This window comes from Bombina bombina, unplaced genomic scaffold (assembly GCF_027579735.1).
Source record: "Bombina bombina isolate aBomBom1 unplaced genomic scaffold, aBomBom1.pri scaffold_753, whole genome shotgun sequence".
In the NCBI taxonomy this organism is placed as follows: domain Eukaryota; kingdom Metazoa; phylum Chordata; class Amphibia; order Anura; family Bombinatoridae; genus Bombina; species Bombina bombina.
The window spans coordinates 131,530-150,000 of NW_026511672.1; the positions used below are offsets into that span (position 1 = coordinate 131,530).

The 18,471-nt window shown below is 40.2% G+C and overlaps 1 protein-coding gene across 1 annotated transcript in view; it reads right to left on the reverse strand.

Annotated features, from left to right (window-relative positions):
- Positions 1-18,471, reverse strand: part of LOC128643899 (protein moonraker-like) — a 77,959-nt gene that overhangs the window by 39,055 nt on the left and 20,433 nt on the right. The window contains exon 3 of the mRNA XM_053696672.1: positions 7,911-8,113. Within this exon, the coding sequence (XP_053552647.1) occupies positions 7,911-8,113 (203 nt within the window). The remainder of the gene's footprint in view (positions 1-7,910; positions 8,114-18,471) is intronic.

Sequence of the window (18,471 nt, forward strand, 5' to 3'; positions counted from 1 at the left end):
GGTATCATCTGTTCTGCATGACCCTTAGCAGTTTTAATTAACTGCATAATCTTTCTTTGCTGGTTTCTGCATTTCTAGGTCTTCCTTTTACAGAGTCTTTATATTTCTTATACGCTATGATTCTTTTGTCTTGACTTAATGTGTGACCTCTCTGGTGAACAATACTGTACTGCTGCATGTATATCACCGGAGTGACCACTTAAAGGGTCATTTAACAACTCTTGTTTTTGTGAAAAAAACTAAATTTATGCTTACCAGATAAAGTAACGACTTCATTCATTACTGTTGGGAATATCAACACCTGGCCACCAGGAGGTGGCAAAGACACCCCTAGCCAAAGGCTATAAATATCCCTCCAACTTCCCCTATCTCCCCCAGTTAATCAGCCGAGGGAACAAGAAAAGCAAGAGAAACATTAGGGTATAGAGGGGCCAGAATAAAACAAATAACAGGGAAGCTGCCTAAAAAATATTACGGGCGGGGTCGTGGACTCTCCCTGCCAGGGAAGAAAGGAATTTATCTGGTAAGCAAAAGGCAGGGAGAGTCCACGACTTCATTCATTACTGTTGGGAACCAATACTCAAGCTCCAGAGGACACTGAATAAATAAAACCGGAGGGCAAAAAATAAATGCGGACCCTAATCTGAGGGCACCACCGCCTGCAACACTTTTCTCCCAAAAGCCGACTCCGCAGAATCAAAAACATCAAATTCATAGAATTTTGAAAAAGTATGTAAGGAGGACCAGGTAGCCGCCTTACAAATCTGATCCATAGAAGCTTCATTCTTAAAAGCCCAAGAAGAAGAAACTGCTCTAGTGGAATGAGCCATTATCCTCTCAGGAGGCTGTTGCCCAGCCTTCTCATAAGTCAAACGGATGATACTTCTATGCCAGAAAGATAATGAAGTCGCAGTGGCCTTCTGACCATTGCGCTTACCAGTGTATATCACAAACAAGGAACAGGATTGCTTGAAATCCTTAGTAGCCTGAAGACAGAATTTTAAGGCAAATTGTGGCGCAAACGTTCCTTCGAGGAAGAAGGGTTGCAAAACACAAAGAACAAGGTTGAGGCTCCAAGAAAGAGCAACAGGTTTAAACACAGGCCTGATTCTAGCCAGAGCCTGAACAAAGGACTGCACGTCAGGAATATCCGCTAATCTCTTGTGCAGTAAGACTGACAGGGCCGAGATCTGACCCTTCAGAGAACTGGCGGATAAACCCTTTTCCAAACCATCTTGGAGAAAGGATAGAATTCAGGTAACCTTCACCTTGTGCCATGGAAGACTGCATTCCTCACACCATTGAAGGTAAGTATGCCATACCTTGTGGTAAATACAGCTAGTGACCAGCTTGCAAGCCTGGATTAAAGTGTCTATCACACTTTCAGAAAAACCTCTCTTGGATAAGACTAAAGTTTCAATTTTCACTCAGTCAGTCTCAGAGAATCAAGATTTTGATGTAGGAAAAGACACTGAGTCAGAAGGTCCGCACGATAAGGTAACCTCCACAGAGGTGGAGGAGGACATCCAATAGTGACGAAAGGCAAAGAATGACTGGGGGGATAGGGGAAGTGGGAGGGATATTTATAGCCTTTGGCTGGGATGTCTTTGCCTCCTCCTGGTTTCAGATGTTGATATTCCCAACAGTAATGAATGAAGTTGTGGACTCTCCCTGCCTTTGGAAAGAAAACATAATTTATATAAGAACTTACCTGATAAATTCATTTCTTTCATATTAGCAAGAGTCCATGAGCTAGTGACGTATGGGATATACATTCCTACCAGGAGGGGCAAAGTTTCCAAAACCTCAAAATGCCTATAAATACACCCCTCACCACACCCACAAATCAGTTTAACGAATAGCCAAGAAGTGGGGTGATAAGAAAAAAGTGCGAAAGCATAAAAAATAAGGAATTGGAATAATTGTGCTTTATACAAAAAAATCATAACCACTACAAAAAAAAGGGTGGGCCTCATGGACTCTTGCTAATATGAAAGAAATGAATTTATCAGGTAAGTTCTTACATAAATTATGTTTTCTTTCATGTAATTAGCAAGAGTCCATGAGCTAGTGACGTATGGGATAATAAATACCCAAGATGTGGAACTTCCACGCAAGAGTCACTAGAGAGGGAGGGATAAAATAAAGACAGCCAATTCCGCTGAAAAAATAATCCACAACCCAAAATAAAGTTTTAATCTTATAATGAAAAAAACTGAAATTATAAGCAGAAGAATCAAACTGAAACCGCTGCCTGAAGTACTTTTCTACCAAAAACTGCTTCAGAAGAAGAAAACACATCAAAATGGTAGAATTTAGTAAAAGTATGCAAAGAAGACCAAGTGGCTGCTTTGCAAATCTGATCAACCGAAGCTTCATTCCTAAACGCCCAGGAAGTAGAAACTGACCTAGTACAATGAGCTGTAATCCTTTGAGGCGGAGTTTTACCCGACTCGACATAAGCATGATGAATCAAAGATTTTAACCAAGATGCCAAAGAAATGGCAGAGGCCTTCTGACCTTTCCTGGAACCGGAAAAGATAACAAATAGACTAGAAGTCTTTCGGAAACCTTTAGTAGCTTCAACATAATATTTCAAAGCTCTAACTACATCCAAAGAATGCAACAATCTTTCCTTAGAATTCGGACATAATGAAGGAACAACAATTTCTCTACTAATGTTAGAGTTCACAACCTTAGGTAAAAATTTAAATGAAGTTCGCAACACCGCCTTATCCTGATGAAAAATCAGAAAAGGAGATTCACAAGAAAGAGCAGATAACTCTGAAACTCTTCTAGCAGAAGAGATTGCCAAAAGGAACAGGACTTTCCAAGAAAGTAATTTAATGTCCAGAGAATGCATAGGTTCAAACGGAGGAGCTTGTAAAGCCCCCAGAACCAAATTCAAACTCCAAGGAGGAGAGATTGACTTAATGACAGGTTTGATACGAACCAAAGCCTGAACAAAACAATGAATATCAGGAAGATTAGCAATCTTTCTGTGAAACAACACAGAAAGAGCAGAAATTTGTCCTTTCAAAGAACTTGCAGATAAACCTTTATCCAGACCATCCTGAAGAAATTGTAAAATTCTAGGAATTCTAAAAGAATGCCAGGAAAAAAGATGAGAAGAGCACCAAGAGATGTAAGTCTTCCAGACTCGATAATATATCTTCCTAGATACAGTTTTACGAGCCTGTAACATAGTATTAATTACGGAGTCAGAAAAACCTCTATGACTGAGAATCAAGCGTTCAATCTCCATACCTTCAAATTTAAGGATTTGAGATCCTGATGGAAAAAAGGACCTTGCGATAGAAGGTCTGGTCTTAACGGAAGAGTCCATGGTTGACAAGTAGCCATCTGAACAAGATCCGCATACCAAAACCTGTGAGGCCATGCTGGAGCCACCAGCAGAACAAACGAACGCTCCTTTAGAATCTTGGAAATCACTCTTGGAAGAAGAACTAGAGGCGGAAAGATATAGGCAGGATGATACTTCCAAGGAAGAGACAATGCATCCACAGCTTCCGCCTGAGGATCCCGGGATCTGGACAGATACCTGGGAAGCTTCTTGTTTAGATGAGAAGCCATCAGATCTATTTCTGGAAGTCCCCAGAATTGAACAATCTGAAGAAATACCTCTGGGTGAAGAGACCATTCGCCCGGATGTAATGTTTGGCGACTGAGATAATCCGCTTCCCAATTGTCTATACCTGGGATGTGAACCGCAGAAATTAGACAGGAGCTGGATTCCGCCCATACAAGTATTCAAGATACTTCTTTCATAGCCAGAGGACTGTGAGTCCCTCCTTGATGATTGACATATGCCACGGTTGTGACATTGTCTGTCTGAAAACAAATGAACGACTCTCTCTTTAGAAGAGGCCACGACTGAAGAGCTCTGAAAATCGCACGGAGTTCCAAAATGTTGATTGGTAATCTCGCCTCCTGAGATTCCCAAACCCCCTGTGCTGTCAGAGACCCCTATACAGCTCCCCAACCTGTCAGACTTGCATCTGTTGAGATCACAGTCCAGGTTGGAGGAAAAAAAGAAGCCCCCTGAACTAAACGATGGTGGTCTGTCCACCACATCAGAGAGTGTCGTACATTCGGTTTTAAAGATATTAATTGTGATATCTTTGTATAATCCCTGCACCACTGGTTCAGCATACAGAGCTGAAGAGATCGCATTTGAAAACGAGCAAAGGGGATCGCGTCCGATGCAGCAGTCATAAGACCTAGAATTTCCATGCATAAGGCTACCGAAGGGAATGATTGAGACTGAAGGTTTCAACAAGCTGAAACCAATTTTAGACGTCTCTTGTCCGTTAACGACAGAGTCATGGACACAATCTATCTGGAAACCAAAAAACGAACTCTTTGGTAAATTGATCCTCCAACCATGTTCTTGAAGAAACGATACAAGTCGATTCGTATGAGATTCTGCTAAATGTGAAGAATGAGCAAGTACCAAGATATCGTCCAAATAAGGAAATACCACAATACCCTGTTCTCTGATTACAGATAGTAGGACACCGAGAACCTTTGAAAAAAATCCTTGGAGCTGTTGCTAGGCCAAACGGCAGAGCCACAAACTGGTAATGCTTGTCTAGGAAAGAGAATCTCAGAAACTGAAAGTGATCTGGATGAATCGGAATATGCAGATATGCATCCTGTAAATCTATTGTGGACATATAATGCCCTTGCTGAGCAAAAGGCAGAATAGTCCTTATAGTTACCATTCTGAATGTTGGTATTCTTACATAACGATTCAATATCTTTAAATCCAGTACTGGTCTGAAGGAATTCTCCTTCTTTGGCACAATGAATAGATTTGAGTAGAACCCCAGACCTTGTTCCAGAACTGGAACAGGCACAATTACTCCAGCCAACTCTAGATCTGAAACACATTTCAGAAACGCTTGAGCCTTCACTGGATTTATTGGAACGCGAGAAAGAAAAAAATCTTCTTGCAGGAGGCCTTATCTTGAAACCTATTCTGTTCCCTTGAGAAACAATGTTCTGAATCCAAAGACTGTGAATCGAATTGATCCAAATTTCTTTGAAAATCGTAATCTGCCCCCTACCAGCTGCGCTGAAATGAGGGCCGCACCTTCATGTGGACTTGGGAGCTGACTTTGGCTTTCTAAAAGGCTTGGATTTATTCCAGACTGGAGATGGTTTCCAAACTGATACCGTTCCTGTTGGGGAAGGATCAGGCTTTTGTTCCTTATTGTAACGAAAGGAACGAAAACGATTAGCAGCCCTATATTTACCTTTGGATTTTTTATCCTGTGGTAAAAAAGTTCCTTTCCCCCCAGTAACAGTTGAAATAATAGAATCCAACTGTGAACCAAACAATTTATTACCTTGGAAAGAAAGGGAAAGCAAAGTTGACTTAGAAGACATATCAGCATTCCAAGTTTTAAGCCATAAAGCTCTTCTAGCTAAAATAGCTAAAGACATATACCTGACATCAACCCTAATGATGTCAAAGATGGCATCACAAATAAAGTTATTAGCATGTTGAAGAAGATTAACAATGCTATGAGTATTATGGTCTGTCACTTGTTGTGCTAAAGCCTCCAACCAGAAAGTTGAAGCTGCAGCAACATCCGCCAAAGATATAGCAGGCCTAAGAAGATTACCTGAACATAAATAAGCTTTTCTTAGAAAGGATTCAATTTTCCTATCTAAAGGATCCTTAAAGGAAGTACTATCTGCCGTAGGAATAGTAGTACGTTTAGCAAGAGTAGAGATAGCCCCATCAACCTTAGGGATTTTGTCCCAAAACTCTAATCTGTCAGATGGCACAGGATATAATTTCTTAAACCTTTTAGAAGGAGTAAATGAATTACCCAGATTATTCCATTCCCTGGAAATTACTTCAGAAATAGCATCAGGGACGGGAAAAACCTCCGGAATAACTACAGGAGGTTTAAAAACCGTATTTAAACGTTTATATTTAGTATCAAGAGGACCAGAATCCTCTATTTCTAATGCAATTAAGACTTCTTTAAGTAAAGAACAAATAAATTCCATTTTAAATAAATATGAAGATTTATCAGTGTCAATCTCTGAAACAGAATCCTCTGAATCAGACAAATCATCATCAGAAACAGAATCAGAAAGATGTTGTTCATTTAAAAATTCATCTGGAAAATGAGAAGTTTTAAAAGACCTTTTACGTTTACTGGAAGGAGAAATAACAGACATAGCCTTCCTAATAGATTTAGAAACAAAATCTCTTATATTAACAGGAACACCCTGAGTATTAGATGTTGACTGAACAGCAACAGGTAATTGAACATTACTAAAGGAAATATTAACTGCATTAGCAAGTTTATCATGACATTCATCACAAACAACAGCCGGAGGGACAGTTACCACAAGTTTACAGCAAATACACTTAACTTTGGTAGATCCAGCATCAGGCAGCGATTTTCCAGAAGTAGCTTCTGATTCAGGGTCAATCTGAGATATCTTGCAATATGTAATAGAAAAAACAACATATAAAGCAAAATTTATCAAATTCCTTAAATGACAGTTTCAGGAATGGGAAAAAATGCCAATGAACAAGCTTCTAGCAACCAGAAGCAAATAAACAACTAGACTTAAATAATGTGGAGACAATAATGACGCCCATATTTTTTAGCGCCAAAAAAGACGCCCACATTATTTGGCGCCTAAATGCTTTGGCGCCAAAAATGACGTCACATCCAGTGACGGCGACATTTTTAGCGCGAAAAAACGTCAAAAACATGACGCAACTTCCGGCGACAAGTATGACGCCGGAAATGACAAAGAAAATTTTTGCACCAAAAAAGTCTGCGCCAAGAATGACGCAATAAAATGAAGCATTTTTAGCCCCCGCGAGCCTAACAGCCCACAGGGAAAAAAGTCAATTTTTAAGGTAAGAAAAAATGTTTCAATTCATATGCATTATCCCAATAATGAAACTGACTGTCTGAAAAAAGGAATATTGAACATCCTGAATCAAGGCAAATAAATGTTTAAACACATATATTTAGAACTTTATATAAAAGTGCCCAACCATAGCTTAGAGTGTCACAAAAAATAAGGCTTACTTACCCCAGAACACTCATCTACATGTAGTAGAAAGCCAAACCAGTACTGAAACGAGAATCAGTAGAGGTAATGGTACATAAGAGTATATCGTCGATCTGAAAAGGGAGGTAAGAGATGAATCTCTACGACCGATAATAGAGAACCTATTAAATAGATCCCGTAGAAGGGACCATTGAATTCAAATAGGCAATACTCTCTTCACATCCCTCTGACATTCACTGCACACTGAGAGGAAAACCGGGCTCCAGCCTGCTGCGAAGCGCATATCAACGTAGAATCTAGCACAAACTTACTTCACCACCTCCACGGGAGGCAAAGTTTGTAAAACTGATTTGTGGGTGTGGTGAGGGGTGTATTTATAGGCATTTTGAGGTTTGGGAAACTTTGCCCCTCCTGGCTCATGGACTCTTGCTAATTACATGAAAGAAATTGTGTTTAGTCCCACACTCCCAAGAAGCCAATACAAGTATTATGTAAATTATGGCTTCCTTCAGTGCCAGCTGACGTTTGTGAGTGCATCCAGTCATTATTTCATCCTGCATAATGTCTGCAACAGCATTGTAGGTAAATTTTAAATGAATAGCATTAGAAAAATGCAATAAGTTATGAATAGCACGGTATGATAATAATCCAAGATTATTTTAGTAGCTTTTCATACTGAACTCTTCTACAGACAAATCTGCCAGGGGTATAACTGATTATCAGACATAAACTAAAATGCTAAGCACAGACTACAAGTTTAAATCTATTTTGCAAATAGCTTGAGGTTTAATTCAGCTTATGATAGCACATGGTTTTATCACTTAATGATCATGTACCTGTGGTCTCTGAGGAAGCAAAACTCCCTTACTCCTGTATTGTCCCTGTCCAACATCTCTTCTGGCTAAATCCTTTAATCCACCAGCTTGTATTAAAGCCTCCAGCCCTGATTTAAGGGCTGCTCTTCTTTCAGGGGTGGGTGGGTCGTCTGGTGGTCTATGATCTGTTTGGGTCGATGCAGTCAGGCGATCTTGTGGTTTGTCTGGAGAATATATAATTAAAGATTATGGAAAATATCAAGTAATAATATTAAACATGGACATGTTTATGTATAAATACATTACAAAATGTAAAAATGTATCTATCTTTATGATCCTTTAAACTGCTAACAAGGTAAAAACTAGCAATGATTTATTTGTGTTTTCTGCACAAAAGCACCTGGAGACATTTTTGTAGACACCACAAATATTTAAAATTAGGAAACATGGTTAGAGGTTCAAAAAATAAATGGTTAAAGCATCCTTAAAGGACATTAAACAAAGTTATTTTCATGATTCATATATAAAGCACATGTCTGGAGCACTATATGGCAACTGTTTTGCAAGAATGTTATCCATTTGCAAGAGCACTAGATGGCAGAAATATTTCCTGCTACTGCAGTGCTTCAGACACTTACCTAGGTATCACTTCAACAAAGAATATCATGAGAACTAAGCAAACTTGATTATTTTTGGGTTTAAGCACTCACAACAAACAAAAAAATCACTTTTATTCAAATGAAACCCCTACACCTTGTGGCTAGGGGTGACAAGGTTTTTGGTGCACTTCTCTTTCTGTTTAGGGAGCCTTGTGCTGCTTCACTGTGTGTGTGGTGAGCTTCAGAGACAGCACACAACACACACACGAAACTAAAGTGACAGTCAACAGCGCTCTAAGCCACCATCACCGTTCCTTTTAAGGGGAGTCTGCGTGCTTATGTATGTAACTATATGTATGCCTGCGCATGTATAGGTTTGTGTCTCTGTGTCTGTTTGTATGCATGTAGCTATAATATTTGTGTGCACAGCGTGGCCCTCCTAAGAACACTTGGGACTTCATATTAGACCAACTGAACAACACGGTTTGCCCATCAGTATCATTGGATCTCATTAATTCTAAATTCCCTTCTGCAATGGTGCACACAAAAAGGTCCAGAACCCTTTGTTGTTGACTACTGTTACCTAAAGTGGTGGTACTCTCATATTCATGTTTATGTAATGGCAGTCAAAAATATTTTTTAAATAAAATGAATAAAGTAGAATGCAGGATTTGGATAGGCACACTTAAAAGCTATATACAGCAAGCTTTCTGAATGACTGCATCCTTCAAATTTTACATGTGTTTGTTATAGTAATCAAATAAACCTTAAGATAGCTGCAATATAACTAATAGTTACATTGTATCTATCTTAGGGTTTATTTTTATTTTACAGGCAACTTTATATTTATTTTAACTAGGTACAATAGTTATTAAATAGTTATTAACTATTTAATAACTACCTAGTTAAAATAAAGACAAATTTACCTGTAAAATAAAACCTAACCTAAGTTACAATTACACCTAACACTACACTATAATTAAATACAATTAATTACAATTAAATAAAATTATCTAAAGTACAAAAAAACACTAAATTACAGAAAAGAAAATAATAAAATAATTACAAGATTTTCAAACTAAATTACACCTAATCTAATCCCCCTAACAACTTAATAAAGCCCCCCGCCCAAATAAAAAAAGCCCTACCCTAAATTACAAATAGCCCTTAAAAGGGCCTTTTGCGGGGCATTGTCCCAAAGTAATCAGCTCTTTTACCTGTAAAAAAAAAAAAAGTACAAATCCCCCCCCAACATTAAAACCCACCACCCACACAACCAACCCTACTCTAAAACCCAACCAATCCCCCCTTAAAAAAACTAACACTAAGCCGGGCCAAAGTCCTCCACGAAGCCGGGCAGAAGTGGTCCTCCAGACAGGCAGAAGTCTTCATCGAAGCCGGCCAGAAGAGGTCCTCCAGACAGGCAGAAGTCTTCATCCAGACGGCATCTTTTATCTTCATCCATCCGGCATGGAGCGGCTCCATCTTCAAGACATACGACGCGGAGCATCCTCTACCAACGAAGTTCAACTGAAGAATGAAGGTTCCTTTAAATGACGTCATCCAAGATGGCGTCCCTTGAATTCTGATTGGCTGATAGATCCTATTGGCTGATCCAATCAGCCAATAGGATTGAGCTCGCATTCTATTGGCTGATTGGATCAGCCAATAGAATGCGAGCTCAATCCTATTGGCTGATTGGATCAGCCAATAGGATTTTTTCTACCTTAATTCCGATTGGCTGATAGAATTCTATCAGCCAATCGGAATTCAAGGGACGCCATCTTGGATGACGTCATTTAAAGGAACCTTCATTCTTCAGTTGGACTTCATTGGTAGAGGATGCTCCGCGTCGGATGTCTTGAAGATGGAGCCGCTCCGCGCCGGATGGATGAAGATAGAAGATGCCGCCTGGATGAAGACTTCTGCCCGTCTGGAGGACCTCTTCTGGCCGGCTTCGATGAAGACTTCTGCCCGGCTTCATAGAGGACTTCGGCCCGGCTGGGTGAAGACTTCTCAAGGTAGAGTGATCTTCAAGGGGTTAGTGTTAGGTTTTATTAAGGGGGGATTGGGTGGGTTTTAGAGTAGGGTTGGGTGTGTGGGTGGTGGGTTTTAATGTTGGGGGGGTATTGTACTTTTTTTTACAGGTAAAAGAGCCGATTACTTTGGGGCAATGCCCCGCAAAAGGCCCTTTTTAAAGGGCTATTTGTAATTTCGTATAGGGTAGGGGGATTAGATTCGGTGTAATTAGTTTTAAAATAATTGTAATTATTTTATTATTTTCTGTAATTTAGTGTTTGTTTTTTTCGTACTTTAGATAATTGTTTTAAATTGTATTTAATTGTAGTTAATTTAGGTAATTAATTTTAGTGTAGTGTTAGGTGTAATTGTAACTTAGGTTAGGTTTTATTTTACAGGTACATTTATCTTTATTTTAACTAGGTAGTTATTAAAAAGTTAATAACTATTTAATAACTATTGTACCTAGTTAAAATAAATACAAAGTTGCCTGTAAAATAAATCCTAAGCTAGCTACAATGTAACTATTATTTATATTGTAGCTAGCTTAGGGTCTATTTTATAGGTAAGTATTTAGTTTTAAATAGGAATAATTTAGTGAATTATAGCAATTTTCTTTAGATTTATTTCAATTATATTTAAATTAGGGGGGTTAGGGTTAGACTTAGATTTAGGGGTTAATAACTTTAATATAGTTGCGGCGACGTTGGGGGCGGCAGATTAGTTGTTAATACATTTAGGTAGGTGTCGGCGATGTTAGGGACGGCAGATTAGGGGTTAATAACAATAAACTAGTGTTTGCGATGCGGGAGGGCGATGGTTTAGGGGTTAATATATTTTTTTATAGTGGCGGCGATGTCCGGTTCGGCAGATTAGGGGTTAAACATTTGTATTTAGTGTTTGCGATGTGGGGGGGGGGCTCGGTTTAGGGATTAATAGGTAGTTTATGGGTGTTAGTGTACTTTTTAGCACTTTAGTTAAGAGTTTTATGCGTTAGCCCATAAAACTCTTAACTACTGACTTTTAAATGCAGTATCAGTCTTGACAGGAGAGGCTGTACCGCTCACTTTTGGTTAGACTCATAATACCGGCGTTATGCAAGTCCCATAGAAAATATAGGATACGCAATTGACGTAAGTGGTTTTGCGGTATTTTCGAGTCTGACCAAAAAAGTGAGCAGTACACCTGTCATTTCAAGACTCGTAATACCAGCGGGCGTTACAAAGCAGCGTTAAGACCTCTTAACGCTGCTTTTTAACCTTAACGCACAACTCGTAATCTAGCCGTGTTTCTTCTCTCACTGATATATCTAAAGAATGTTTTGTCCCCATGTTTTACCGACTGTGCCATCTTCTCTTCCGCATGAGCATTAACCTTCCTAATTAACTGCTTAGTCTTTTTTTGTTGGAGTCTCCATACATGCATATCATCATCTGATAGCATATGCTACATCTTTGGAAAACCATATTGTTTTCCTCTTTCTTTTACTTTTACAGACATGTCTAATACAGTGTGCTGTTGCATCAAAAATGGCACCCTTCAAAAATTCCCACTGTTTATTAACCCATATAATAAGAGTTTATCCTTTTAAATATAGTTGTTTAGGTATTCTCCCATGTATAATACTTGTATACACACTGTATTTTATGTTCTAAATGTAACAATGAAATTCAATTTATAAGAATACTCCCTTCTGCATTTTTATTTCAAATTTACTGAAAATTTACATTTTTTTTCCTGGAAAATAAGTTTTTTTCAAGGCTTTAAAATTTCTGGAAATGTTACATCTCTATAACTGCTTATACCTGTAATAAAGTAATGGTAAACAGATCCAGAACATTAGTGATTTTTTTAGATGGAGTTTAAAGGGATAGGAAAGTCAAAATTAAACTTGCATGAATCAGATAGAGCATGTCATTTTAAGACACTTTTAAAATCATTTCTATTTTCAAATGTGCTTTTTTCTCTTGGTATCCCTTGTGGAAAAATAATACACACATATCCTACAATAGTGGGAGCAAGCTGCTGATTGGTGCCTGCACACATTTGTCTCTTGTGATTGGCTAACTATATGACTTCATCTAGCTGCAGTAGTGTAATGTGGTTCCTTCAGCAAAGGATAAGTAAATTTATGCTTACCTGATAAATTAATTTCTTCTATGGTACGAGTCCACGGATTCATCCTTTACTTGTGGGATATTATCCTCCTGCTAACAGGAAGTGGCAAAGAGCACCACAGCAGAACTGTCTATATAGCTCCTCCCTTAGCTCCACCCCCCAGTCATTCGACCGAAGGTACAGGAAGAAAAAGGAGAAACTATAAGGTGCAGAGGTCACTGAAGTTTAAAATCAAAAAATATAATCTGTCTTAAAATGACAGGGCGGGCCGTGGACTCGTCGTACCATAGAAGAAATTAATTAATCAGGTAAGCATAAATTTACTTTTCTTCTATAAGGTACGACGAGTCCACGGATTCATCCTTTACTTGTGGGATACAATATCAAAGCTACAGGACACGGATGAACGGGAGGGACAAGACAGATGGTTAAACAGAAGGCACCACTGCTTGAAGAACTTTTCTCCCAAAAATAGCCTCCGAAGAAGCAAAAGTATCAAATTTGTAAAATGTGGAAAAGGTATGAAGCGAAGACCAAGTCGCAGCCTTACAAATCTGTTCAACAGAAGCATCATTTTTAAAAGCCCATGTGGAAGCCACCGCTCTAGTAGAGTGAGCTGTAATTCTTTCAGGAGGCTGCTGTCCAGCAGTCTCGTATACCAAACGGATGATGCTTTTCAGCCAAAAAGAAAGAGAGGTAGCCGTAGCCTTTTGACCTCTACGTCTTCCAGAATAGACAACAAACAAAGAAGATGTTTGACGGAAATCTTTGGTCGCTTGCAAGTAAAACTTCAAAGCACGAACCACGTCCAAGTTGTGCAACAGACGCTCCTTCCTAGAGGAAGGATTAGGACACAGAGAAGGAACAACAATTTCCTGATTAATATTCCTATTAGTAACAACCTTAGGAAGGAATCCAGGTTTGGTACGCAAAACCACCTTATCAGCATGGAAAACAAGATAAGGCGAGTCGCATTGCAATGCATATAGTTCAGAAACTCTTCGAGCCGAAGAGATAGCGACTAAAAACATAACTTTCCAAGATAGAAGCTTAATATCTATGGAATGTATAGGTTCAAACGGAACCCCTTGAAGAACTTTAAGAACTAAATTCAAACTCCATGGCGGAGCAACAGGTTTAAACACAGGCTTGATTCTAACTAAAGCCTGACAGAACGACTGAACTTCTGGAACATCTGCCAGGAGCTTGTGCAGTAAAATTGATAAAGCAGATATCTGTCCCATTAAGGAACTAGCTGATAGCCCCTTCTCCAATCCTTCTTGGAGAAAGGACAAAATCCTAGGAATCCTGATCTTACTCCATGAGTAGCCCTTGGATTCGCACCAATAAAGATATTTACGCCATATCTTATGATAAATTTTCCTAGTGACAGGCTTTCGAGCCTGAATCAAGGTATCTATGACTCGGAGAAACCCCGCTTGGATAAAATCAAGCGTTCAATCTCCAGGCAGTCAGCCGCAGAGAAACTAGATTTGGATGCTGGAAAGGACTTTGAATCAGAAGGTCCTGTCTCAGAGTCCATGGTGGAAGAGATGACATGTCCAACAGGTCTGCATACCAAGTCCTGCGTGGCCACGCAGGTGCTATCAAAATCACTGAAGCTCTCACCTGTTTGATTCTGGCAATCAAACGAGGAAGGAGAGGAAATGGTGGAAACACATAAGCCAGGTTGAACGACCAGGGTACTGCTAGAGCATCTATCAGTACTACCTGAGGATCTCTTGACCTGGACCCGTAACAAGGAAGTTTGGCGTTCTGACGAGACGCCATCAGATCCAATTCTGGTGTGCCCCATTGCTGAATCAATTGTGCAAACACCTCCGGATGGAGTTCCCACTCCCCCGGATGAAAAGTCTGACGACTTAGAAAATCCGCTTCCCAGTTCTCCACCCCTGGGATATAGATTGCTGATAGATGGCAAGAGTGAGTCTCTGCCCATCGAATTATTTTGGTAACCTCTATCATCGCAAGAGAACTCTTTGTTCCCCCCTGATGATTGATATATGCTACAGTCGTGATATTGACCAACTGGAATCTTATGAATCTGGCCAAAGCCAGCTGAGGCCACGCCTGAAGCGCGTTGAATATCGCTCTCAGTTCTAGAATATTGATTGGGAGGAGAGCCTCCTCCTGAGTCCACAAACCCTGTGCTTTCAGGGAATTCCAGACTGCACCCCAGCCCAACAGGCTGGCGTCCATCGTCACTATGACCCACGCTGGCCTGTGGAAACACATTCCCTGGGACAGATGATCCTGTGACAACCACCAAAGAAGAGAGTCTTTGGTCTCTTGATCCAGATTTATCTGAGGAGATAAATCTGCATAATCACCATTCCACTGATTGAGCATGAATAGTTGCAGTGGTCTGAGATGCAAGCAAGCAAACAGAACTATGTCCATTGCCGCTACCATTAGTCCGATTACCTCCATACACTGAGCCACTGACGGCCGAGGAATGGAATGAAGAGCTCGGCAGGTGGTTAAAATCTTTGATTTCCTGACCTCCGTCAGAAAAATTCTCATGTCCACCGAATCTATCAGAGTTACCAGGAATGGAACTCTTGTGAGAGGGATAAGTGAACTCTTTTTTACGTTCACCTTCCACCCGTGAGATCTTAGAAAAGCTAACACGATGTCCGTGTGAGACTTGGCTAGTTGGAAAGTCGACGCCTGAATTAAGATATCGTCCAGATAAGGCGCCACTGCTATGCCCCGCGGCCTTAGAACCGCCAGAAGGGACCCTAGAACCTTTGTGAAAATTCTGGGAGCTGTGGCCAATCCGAAGGGAAGAGCCACAAACTGGTAATGCTTGTCCAGAAAGGCGAACCTGAGGAACTGGTGATGATCTGTGTAGATACGCATCCTTTAAGTCCACGGTGGTCATATATTGACCCTCCTGGATCAATGGTAAAATAGTCTGAATGGTATCCATCTTGAAAGGTGGGACTCTGAGGAATTTGTTTAGGATCTTGAGGTCTAAATTTGGTCTGAAGGTTCCCTCTTTTTTGGGAACCACAAACAGATTGGAGTAAAACCCCTGCCCCTGTTCTGTTTCCAGAACAGGGCGGATCACTCCCATGGTATATAGGTCTTCTACAAAGCGTAAGAACGCCTCTCTTTTTGTCTGGTTTGCAGACAATTGAGAAAGATGGAATCTGCCCCTTGGAGGAGACTCTTTGAAATCTAGAAGATACCCCTGGGTTACGATTTCTAAAGCCCAGGAGTCCTGAACGTCTCTTGCCCAAGCCTGAGCGAAGAGAGAAAGTCTGCCCCCTACTAGATCCAGTCCCGGATCGGAGACTACCCCTTCATGCTGTCTTGGTGGCAGCAGCGGGCTTCTTGGCCTGTTTACTTTTGTTCCAAGTCTGGTTAGGTCTCCAGACTGACTTGTATTGAGCAAAATTCCCCTCTTGTTTTGCAGCAGGGGAAGGGGACTTTGAAGTTTCGAAAGGAACGAAAATTATTTTGTTTGGTCCTCATGTTATTTGTCTTATCCTGAGGAAGGGCATGGCCTTTCCCTCCAGTGATGTCTGAAATGATCTCTTTCAGTTCAGGCCCGAATAGGGTCTTACCTTTGAAAGGGATGGCTAAAAGCTTAGATTTTGACGACACATCAGCAGACCAGGACTTAAGCCATAACCGCTCTACGCGCTAAAATGGCAAAACCTGAATTCTTTGCCACTAATTTAGCCGGTTGAAAAGCGGCATCTGTAATGAAAGAATTAGCTAGCTTGAGAGCCCTAATTCTATCAAGAATATCATCTAATGGGGTCTCAACCTGAAGAGCCTCCTCCAGAGTCTCGAAACAAAAAGCAGCTGCAGTAGTTACAGAAACAATGCACGCTATAGGTTGGAGAAGAAAACCCTGATGAACAAATATTTTCTTTAGGAGACTGTCTAATTTTTTATCCATAGGATCTTTGAAAGCACAACTGTCATCAATAGGTATAGTTGTACCCAGGCAGCTTAGATAAAACCTCTGTGAGGGTAGTATTCATAACTGCGGCCATATCTTGCAGGGTGAAGGAATTTGACGCACTAGAAGTACTTGGCGTCGCTTAGGCGGTTGTGACACTTGGGGAGAATTAGATGGCATAACCCGATTCCCTTCTAACTGAGAATCATCCTGCGACATACTTTTAGTAGCTAAAATATGTTCTTTGCAATTTATTGACCTTTCAGTGCACGAGGGACACATTCTAAGTGGGGGTTCCACAATGGCTTCTAAACATATTGAACATTGACTTTTCTCAATGTCAGACATGTTGAACAGGCTAGTAATGACTACAAACAAGCTTGAAAACACTTTATTTAGTGAAAAAAATAATCTTTAAAAACGATACTGCGCCTTTAAGAGAAAAAAAGCACACACGTTCTGCAAAACTGCTTTAAAATGCACCAAACTTTTCAAATTTTTGATAGACTCAATTTGTGTAGATAAGTTTGCCCCACAAGAAAAATAAACATTTAACCATTTATTGTGCAAACCGGATTGATAATAAGGCCTAAATCCGGAAAAAACGCCCCCAGCACCTCGCCACAGCCCTGCTGTGGCGCCTACCTGCCCTCAGGGATTAGAAAAATGGGGTTAAAGCTTTGATTTGGCCCAAAACTTCCACAAGGGCCCTCTGGAGTTGGAGCTTGCTGCTTGCTAAGTGAATACAACTGCGCATCTGAGGCGTGAAAATAGGCCCCGCCCATCTCCCTCGATGTCTTTACAGCCTCAAAGAACCGCACCAGAGCGGTTTTAAACTAGCCATGTGGGTTCTGAGACCCAAAAAATAAGCCAAGTGTACCCTCAATAAAGTTGCCAAAAAACGTTATTGCCCAAAAAACGTTAACAGCACTCCCAGTTCACAAAACGTTTGCCCACAAACATTCAAAAACTTAGTGTCAACCATTTTTAAATTAGCCCCTTATGCAAGCTTAGTAATGCCCTTCTATAGCTCTTAGGATTACTGCTTACCCTTACCCTCATGGGGATACTGTCAGCCTTTCTGAAATACACAGTCTCTCCAGAAAAAATGACTGAACATACCTCACTGCTATATAGCATGAAAACGTTCCTCACACTGAAGTTTCTTGTACCCCTCAGCCTCTGTGGGAACTACTCTGGATCTTAGTGACAAATGCTAAGATCATCATCCTCAAGGCAGAAGTCTTCATCCATCTGCTGCCTGAGAGTAAATAGTACACACCGGTACCATTTAAAACAAAAAACTCTTGCATGAAGAAATTAAAAACTAATATTTTATCACCTCTTTCACTTTACCCTTCCTAGTACTTAGAGTAGGCAAAGAGAATGACTGGGGGGTGGAGCTAAGGGAGGAGCTATATAGACAGCTCTGCTGTGGTGCTCTTTGCCCCTTCCCTGTTAGCAGGAGGATAATATCCCACAAGTAAAGGATGAATCCGTAGACTCGTCGTACCTTATAGAAGAAAACAAGATAGTGAAGCAAATTTAATAATAGACGTAAATAGAAAAATTGTTTTAAATTGTATGTACTATTTAAACCATGAAAGAAAATTTTGGGGTTTCCTGTCTCTTTAATTCATCAGTTGTAATGAAGAGCCACTGTAACTAACTTTTTAATATAGATATGAAATTCAAATACCCAGCGCTCCACTGCCCACTTCAAAAGTACATTTTTCCGTGTGCTAAAGGTTTAAATTGTTGTCCAATCAGCGATATCCCGTTTAAGGCAATTTTGTTGTAGCTAGATCGCTGACTGGACAACAATTTAGACGTTTAGCTCACAGAAAAATTAACTTTTTAACTGGGCGGCAGAGAGTGAGGTATTTGAAGTTCATATATATACTAAAAA